The following is an 8,257-nucleotide window of genomic DNA, read 5'->3' on the forward strand; positions in this document are numbered from 1 at the left end:
GGGAAAGAGAGAACAAGAGAGCAAATACTGTACTTCTGCAGTTGAAACATTTTGAAATTTGAGAAGAGTGGTCTTACTTTTTTGTAGTAGTAGGTATCATACAGATGTGAAAATAGGAATTCAGTATACAAATGCTGTTCAACTCCTTTAGAATATTTGAGATAGCTTCATCTTAACTGCTAGTTGCAGTTGTACTTTAGACTAAAGTCAGTAATACAAGGTGATTAAGATTTCTCTTTTTTTGCAGTGCAATTGATTCTGTATGGAAAGCCTCAGAAACTGCCTCTTTTCATATGTTGCTTTGTGAAAAACATACTAAGCAAACTAAGAAATGGAAAGTGTAGGAACAAAAATGACCTTGGCACATGAGCTGTGAAAAATTGAGTAGAAGTAGTTTCAATACCTCTGCCGTTGTTCTAAACTGCCTTTAGTAAATGAAGTCTTAAACAAAATTAATTTTTGCTTGTAGCAGTTCTGTTTTCTGTGCTCTTTTGGGAATGTCTTACACTAATTGTGATGTAATATCTTCCAGTCTTCCTGTTACTCAGGCTTTCCTACAGCATTCTACCCCTTATTTACCTATTTTCATCCCCCATGTTCTGCTTTTTCAGTTCTGAATTTTTCTCACTCTTTGCTGCAGCTCTCAGCAATCTCATGCTAGGGTCAGAAATGACCAGTTTCACATTGTGTCGTTCATCAGATGTCAACTGCTGCTATTTCTCCACACAGCTGATTTATTTGAAATGTACTACTTCTTGTCCCAGTAGTGACTAAAAGCAGTTGTAGAGATCAAAGGCCTAGTCTTTCATCTCTCTTTCTAAATTTTAAGCTCTCAGTTACAACAAGTGGATACAAGAAGATAGTATTGCATGCCATAGGCTGTAGTGGTTGCTGTGCTGTTAAAATACCATATTTCATGTGTGTGGTTTGGCAGCAGAAGGAGTTGTGTGGAGGGCTAATGTGCCACTGTCTCTGCAGAGTAACAGAATAGCTCGGGATAGTGAATTAACAGAGAGTGACAAGGAGCAACTGCGAGCCATATGTACCCGAGACCCTTTGTCTGAAATCACTGAGCAAGAGAAGGACTTCCTCTGGAGACACAGGTACTGCAAATCAAAACCAAACCACAGAGAAACCCTTCTTGGGGTAATCAAACTTCACCCCATTCACTCCAAATTTGTCATGGGTTTTGCTCCCACTTCTTCCGTGTTGTGGAATTGGTGTTTTGGACAAGGCTTGTAAAGCATTTTGCGTTGTGTGGTTTGGTTATAATCCTGTGGAGAAAAGTAAGTTGTTGAATGAGTTCCCATTTTCCTTATTACTGCAGTTTTACCTGCATGGATGGATCCTGACAGCACCTTCCTGACAAAAGAAGTAAAAGGTGCAAGGCTGTGGGGATGTGGCGGATGGTTATCAAAGCAAAAGTGATGTTTTGAACATGCAACTTTCTCCTCTTTTGCAGACACTATTGTGTGAATACTCCAGAAATTCTACCCAAATTACTTTTGTCTGTCAAGTGGAATTCCAGAGATGAAGTGGCCCAGGTAATACAAAGCACTGAAGAAGTTTTAAGTTTTGAAGAACCTTTAAAATACACTATTTTAAAGAAAACTTCTGGAAGTTAAAAACATGTTATGTGTGCATGATACATTGATTGAGTACTTGGAGTTGCCACTATGATTGACAGGTGTCTCTGGTCCATAGTTCTTGTTCTTTAGCTCAGTCTGGGTCTTAAGATTTAAATGCTGGCATTACTTAAATCCCTTTTACATTGCCAATTTGTCAATTACAGTTAAATGTGAAGTTTTATTTTCATTCTTTTTAGAGTGGATAAAACAACAAAGTCAACTGGCAACTAATACCAGATTGTTGATTGAGAGGACCAGCAAGTAAACAGCTTCTACTCAGATGTAGTTTGTGTCTGACAATACCTTCTAATGGCTGTGTGTTACAGCTTCTTCCTAACCAGTGCAAAGGTGTAACCTGCTTGGACTTCTTGCCCACAGATGTACTGTTTGGTAAAGGACTGGCCCTCAATCAAGCCAGAGCAAGCCATGGAGCTCCTGGACTGCAATTACCCAGACCCAATGGTGCGAGCTTTTGCAGTTCGGTGTCTGGAGAAGTCCTTGACAGATGACAAACTGTCTCAGTATCTAATCCAGCTGGTACAGGTACAGAACGTATTTTGGCATGTTTGTTGTCTTGTGTGTATTCAGTGTTCACAGAGGTTTAAAACACAGCAAAAGTTAAGGTGTTGTGAAAAAGAGGTCATCAAAAGAATGTTTGCTTTGCGGATTATTTAGGAGGAGATGAAATGTTAATTTTTCTGTAATGCTGTAGTTTTGCTTGTTGGTACTAAATGCCAGGATTCTGCAGAGATGCAAAACTGTTCTACCAACTGGAACAGGCAGCTATTTCAGCTGTCCTAACATATGGGAAAGGATGAACAGAAGCATCTTCTCAAAATTTTGAGCAAATTGAGGCTAAAATATTTGGTAACAGTAAAGCAAGCATCAGATGGTAAATTCCTGAAATAGAGGCAGCCAGTGCACAGTTGGCATATATTGTTCAAAGCCTAACACATGCAAGTATTAATACCAAGATCAGTAATTTTAGAAAAAAAAATTGTAAAACATAGATGGCTTTTTATTTGACTGCCTTTAGTCTGTATATTGTTCATAGAAATAATAACTGCATCTGATTTTTTAAAATTTTCTCTTTATCCTTAACTAGGTTCTGAAATATGAGCAATATTTAGATAATCAGCTTGTGAGATTTTTACTCAAGAAGGCACTGACCAATCAAAGGATAGGACACTTCTTCTTTTGGCATTTAAAGTAAGCTTAATATCATGTTAAGGGGTGGTGGGCTTCCTATGAGCTGTAAACAATTAGTTGTTCTAAAGGTTTGACATACTAAATGTCCTTCTTTAGAAAAATATTACCACTTAAAATAAAGATTGGGTTATATTGGTTAAGAGTTTGAATACATGGTTTGGTGATAGAAATCATGCCTGGCAGTTTCAAAAGCTACTTAATAGTACTAAGACTTGTACTTCATTTTATGATGATTATTCTAAAAACAGGATTGTCTGAGATTGCTGAAGGGCTCCCATATTGTTAGCTGCCTAATTCCCCATCAGGTTTACAAACATATGAGGCCTAAAGAAAGCCACCCAATTAAGGTAAAGCTTTGAAAAAGACTAGTAAAAACTTAATTTTTACTTTCTTATTAAAGGCTTGTTATAGAACTTGATAGCTCAGTGTACAACATTTTGGGTTGTAGCTAGAGGTCACCTAAAAATTCTGTTCTAAGCTGGTATAATCAGACACAGAAATAGAAGCAAAGCATCTTTGTTGTGCTCTCAGTTTTCTACTTGCCTTGGTGTCATCAAGGATAAGGGAGGGGATTGTTTGAGGGGATGTATTTTAGGACTGTATGAAGATGTCACAAGTACAGCTTCATTTTTGGCACCTCTAAGTGGTCTTGTCTCTAAGCTGTAACTGTTCTTCCTCCCTGTGTAGGTCTGAAATGCACAACAAAACTGTCAGTCAGAGGTTTGGTTTGCTTCTGGAGTCCTACTGCCGAGCGTGTGGAATGTACCTGAAACATCTGAGCAGGCAGGTGGAGGCTATGGAGAAGCTGATTAACCTCACAGATATTCTCAAGCAGGAAAAGAAGGATGAGACCCAGAAGGTATCAAAACTGTTGCTGTTGAGTCACAGGAATTACTTAGAACTGTTCTATTTGATTAACTAGGAAAGTGTTAACGCTGATTTCAGTAGGTGGTGTGTTGTCCTAGGAGCTGCAGTGTTTTCTGTGCAATGCCATTGTCCAGCTCTCAAGGCAGTACAACTAAAGATTTCAATTTGTGTAATATGTAGCTGAGCAAAGTTACTTACATTAGAACTGTGCAAAACCATGCTTGAAAACCAAAGCTAAAATCTGATACCTTCCTTTACATGTAAATAGTGTTCTCAAGACCTGAATGTGTGTATTTATCAGGTACAGATGAAGTTTCTTGTTGAACAAATGAGACGGCCAGATTTTATGGATGCCTTGCAAGGTTTTATCTCTCCTCTTAATCCTGCACATCAACTGGGAAACCTTCGGTATTGTATCCAGTTTTGAAGTTTGTCTAGATATAAGTAAATGTTTAGTAATGGTAACAGTAACAGTGTTGAGGTTGAGTGTTAACTTACTAAATGTTAGTATCTTCAAAGTTCACCGAATAGAATTTGTAGCAGAGTAATCCATAAAGAATACATCATTTCAATCTAATGATTTAACAAATCAGGGGGCAACATAACCTTTGGCTGTTCCTTTAAGGTGCCAGGAACTGCAGTCCTTTTCCCAGTTGTCAGCAGCTCATGCTGGCAAAGGAATATTTACAATATTCCCTTAAACACAACTCTTCTGTTGCTCTTAGCAAATAGTTAACATACCACTTGCTAATTTAAGTTTGAGTCTGAAAAAATGGTGGATTGTCAGCTAACTTTGCATCTTTAATTTGGTGCTAGTTCAGAGTTTGACCAAAACTGGGGGAACTTAGCAGTATTAGAGAAACATGGTATGAGAATCAAGTTATGCCTATTTCATAGAAATCTTATCTCTTTTAGGCTTGAGGAGTGCAGAATAATGTCATCAGCAAAAAGGCCGCTGTGGTTGAACTGGGAAAACCCAGATATTATGTCTGAATTGTTATTTCAGAACAACGAGATAATATTTAAAAATGGAGATGGTAAGGAAAGATAAGTGTAATTCAAAAGCTACATACCTGTTTATTTTCCTGACCTTTTACTTAGTGTTTTTTATAAGCATATAAAGTACATAAATTAAAAAAAAAAAATCAGCTGAGCAAAGCCATTTTCTTTTCCAGAAAAATTAAGCATAGACAAATAAGTATTTATCTCAGTCAAGTGCAAATTTTGTGTGTTCTAAGATGCTCAGTCTGCCAAGGTGGAACATGATACTATTTAATATTTGTTCTTTTTACTTGAAAATATCTTCAAGATATTACACATGTGTAAACTGTGATTCCATTGTCCTGGTTTTAGTATTTGTTTTTAAAATCACCACCACAAGTTTGTATTAATTTTTACTATTTAAAACCTGCTTTTTTCTGCTGAGGGAACAAAACCTGCACTAAACTATGCAAACCTCATTACCTTTAGATGTATTTAGACACAGTTTTGGGGGGAAAAGTAAAGTAAGGTCTAACTAAGGGTTCTGGTGTTATGAAATTAGCAATCTTTATGTATTTGACTATTTCAGACTTGCGTCAGGACATGCTGACACTTCAGATAATTCGAATTATGGAAAACATCTGGCAAAATCAGGGTCTCGATCTTCGGTAAGCATTAGAGGTCATTCCCAAGCAATGCTGATCTTAATGGTTTTGGCATTGGTTTGTTCCCAGAGATTGCTTCTGTTTTCCCAAGGGTAATAAATGAAATGCTATAAATAGACGTTTTTGTGCATGTTAGAGCAATATTTAATTTTTTTAGTTAACTACTGAATTTTATAAACATAAGATCATACTTGAAAAATACTTAAGTCTCATTCAAGTGAGTCTGAGTGAGCTACGTACCAGGAATGGATACAAGAGCTAAGGTGCAGTAGCCACACTCTGGCCAAGTGAGTGTGTCTGTAGGTTTGGCTTTGAACAAGGTGCCAAACCCTCAGTCCTGCTGAGCAGTGACTCTTTGTAGTTGGTATCTTCACTTCAGTCCACATAGTAGGTATTGCCCGTTCTGCATGAGCTTCTCCACCTCCAGACAGTCTGTGGGTGCAGCAGCTTCTGCAGGGCATTCAGGATAAACTGTTCTGCTTCTGGAAAACTGATCCTAGGCAGGTTACACCTTCGAATTTGTGATTGCTGTGTGGTACATTTTTAGGTGGGGACAAAGGAGCTGCCTCTGCACTGTCAAGAAACCCCCAGTTTTCATTTCCTAATCTAGACAAAAGGACCTGTTGGTCTATGCTGTCTCTCATGGGTCACAGTTTTGCCTCCAGTACTGTAATGAGTGGCAGAATTATGCCTTTGTCCAAGAATGGTTTGGAGAGTTACAGCTGCCCATGTCTTAAAGGGTAGCCAGATACAGGAACCTGCAAAAATACATCCTCTCCCACCTCTTGCCACCATTCTCTGTAAAGGAAGAAAAAAAAACCAATGAACCTTTGTCTTTCAGGATGCTGCCTTATGGTTGTTTGTCCATCGGTGACTGTGTGGGGCTCATCGAGGTCGTGAGGAGCTCTCACACCATCATGCAGATTCAGTGCAAAGGAGGCTTAAAAGGAGCACTGCAGTTCAACAGCCATACATTGCATCAGTGGCTCAAGGACAAGAACAAAGGAGACATGTGAGATTTCCTGTCCCTTGTTTTTTTTGTCCATGTGGTTCTTCTTGATGGAAACTTCAAGAGAACTAAAGTTCATCAAGTGGGAGATTATATCCATAATTATGTCCATCTGGTTTTGGTTTTGTTTTCTTTTTTACCTGTCCTTGTTTGCCTGGTAGCTTTTTTGCAAAAGAAAAACTTGCACTTCTGTGTTATTAGAATATCTGAGGAAAGTGTCTCCTTTTTTGTTTGAATAGGTATGATGCAGCTATTGACCTGTTTACACGTTCTTGTGCTGGCTACTGTGTTGCCACCTTTATCCTGGGCATTGGTGATCGCCACAACAGTAACATCATGGTCAAAGATGATGGACAAGTAAGAGATGTTTTTCTGAAACCGTACCCTAAGGTCATCCTCGCTTTGGTATAAGTTTGTTTTGGGAGAAAAATAATCTATTGGAACTATAAATGATCAATTTTACTGTGACGTCATTTAAACAAGGAGTTATTAATCTTAAAATACCTTTCTGTCTTTCCAAGCTGTTTCACATTGACTTTGGGCACTTCCTTGATCACAAGAAGAAAAAATTTGGTTACAAAAGAGAGCGTGTGCCATTTGTCTTAACACAAGACTTCTTAATAGTGATTAGTAAAGGAGCCCAAGAATGTACCAAAACAAGGGAGTTTGAAAGGTGAGCTTTCTTTTAAGCATTTAACCTCCAGAGTGTTTTGTACCTAAAATGAACTTTACTACTGGTGACCTTTAATAATTAGACCTTTCAACTGAAAAGTAGTATTTTAAGTGGCTTGCAGTGGCTATGTTCTAGTTCTTCAGTTGAAGATCAGCCATGCACTTGTAAATCAGTGGGGAATCTTAGCACTTACATGACCTTTGGTCCATGAAATCTCACTTGAGATTTGCAGGGTCAGCATACATGTGAATAGAGATGGTAGTTTTTCAAACATCTAAAATTTCTTTGACTTAACACTTAAAATCCTCTTGAGACAGCAAAACTGCAGCTACTGAGAATTCTTAAATGTTGTGTGCGTCAGAGCATGCTGGTCATTCAGCCATACTTTTCTCTCCTATAGCTGCTCTGATATCAGCTCTTCAGCTGTCCTGTGTAGTTTGTGACAATGGCCAGAACCTGCTGAGAAAGAACTTTAAAATAATAACAGTAAAGAAATAAATCTCTTGCTGTAGTCATTCTTAATATCTCTTTCCAGCAATCCAGTCATTGAGAGGTTTCAATTTTAATTTCATTATGTTGACAGCAAGAGAAGACAGATTTTGAATTATAATGTCTGTCTGAATGCTGCAGTGAAGCTTTTTTGCATTTTTTCCCTTAACCTGGGTATTTCTTATCCGGTGTGATATTGCAAATGCCCATGTTTTCAATAACGTTCTTCAGAGTATCTAAGGGGCAACAGCTGCTGCCCTCATAAAACTACAGGAGAAAGGCAACTCTAATAACCAGTAAAGCACTGATTTTAGCAATGTATCAGGAAATACCTTTTGAAATCTGAAATGTCAGTAGCAGTGACAAAAATGGCTCTGTGAACTGACATAAATTTGTGTTGAACAGTTGCATGAACTGCAAAAGGGATTTAAGACCAGAAAGCCTGTCTTTGGACGTTGTGTTAGTCTGACCACTACTAATTCTTACACCAATGAAGATAAACTAAGTAGGGAAATGAGTGCATCTTCTCAGCAACATTATGGTGTTCTTACTAGACTAAGACTGTCCACTTTTTTAGTGTCTGGTTACCTGTAAAACTGTTCTGGAAGTGAAGCAGTAATATGCATCCAGTAGAGAAATACACTGAGCTTTTTCCCCCTGGTCTCTTCCAGGTTTCAGGAGATGTGTTATAAGGCTTACCTAGCAATTCGGCAGCATGCCAATCTCTTCATCAATG

At 38.1% G+C, this 8,257-nt stretch overlaps 1 protein-coding gene across 1 annotated transcript in view; it reads left to right on the forward strand.

Annotated features, from left to right (window-relative positions):
- Nucleotides 1-8,257, forward strand: part of PIK3CA (phosphatidylinositol-4,5-bisphosphate 3-kinase catalytic subunit alpha) — a 29,277-nt gene that overhangs the window by 20,615 nt on the left and 405 nt on the right. The window contains exons 10-21 of the mRNA XM_008644485.2: nt 979-1,103; nt 1,463-1,544; nt 2,007-2,171; nt 2,734-2,837; nt 3,525-3,696; nt 4,006-4,112; nt 4,620-4,741; nt 5,275-5,353; nt 6,192-6,362; nt 6,599-6,716; nt 6,881-7,032; nt 8,193-8,256. Coding sequence (XP_008642707.1) covers nt 979-1,103; nt 1,463-1,544; nt 2,007-2,171; nt 2,734-2,837; nt 3,525-3,696; nt 4,006-4,112; nt 4,620-4,741; nt 5,275-5,353; nt 6,192-6,362; nt 6,599-6,716; nt 6,881-7,032; nt 8,193-8,256 — 1,461 coding nt within the window. The remainder of the gene's footprint in view (nt 1-978; nt 1,104-1,462; nt 1,545-2,006; nt 2,172-2,733; nt 2,838-3,524; nt 3,697-4,005; nt 4,113-4,619; nt 4,742-5,274; nt 5,354-6,191; nt 6,363-6,598; nt 6,717-6,880; nt 7,033-8,192; nt 8,257) is intronic.

Source organism: Corvus brachyrhynchos, unplaced genomic scaffold (genome assembly GCF_000691975.1).
Source record: "Corvus brachyrhynchos isolate BGI_N302 unplaced genomic scaffold, ASM69197v1 scaffold162, whole genome shotgun sequence".
Taxonomy (NCBI): domain Eukaryota; kingdom Metazoa; phylum Chordata; class Aves; order Passeriformes; family Corvidae; genus Corvus; species Corvus brachyrhynchos.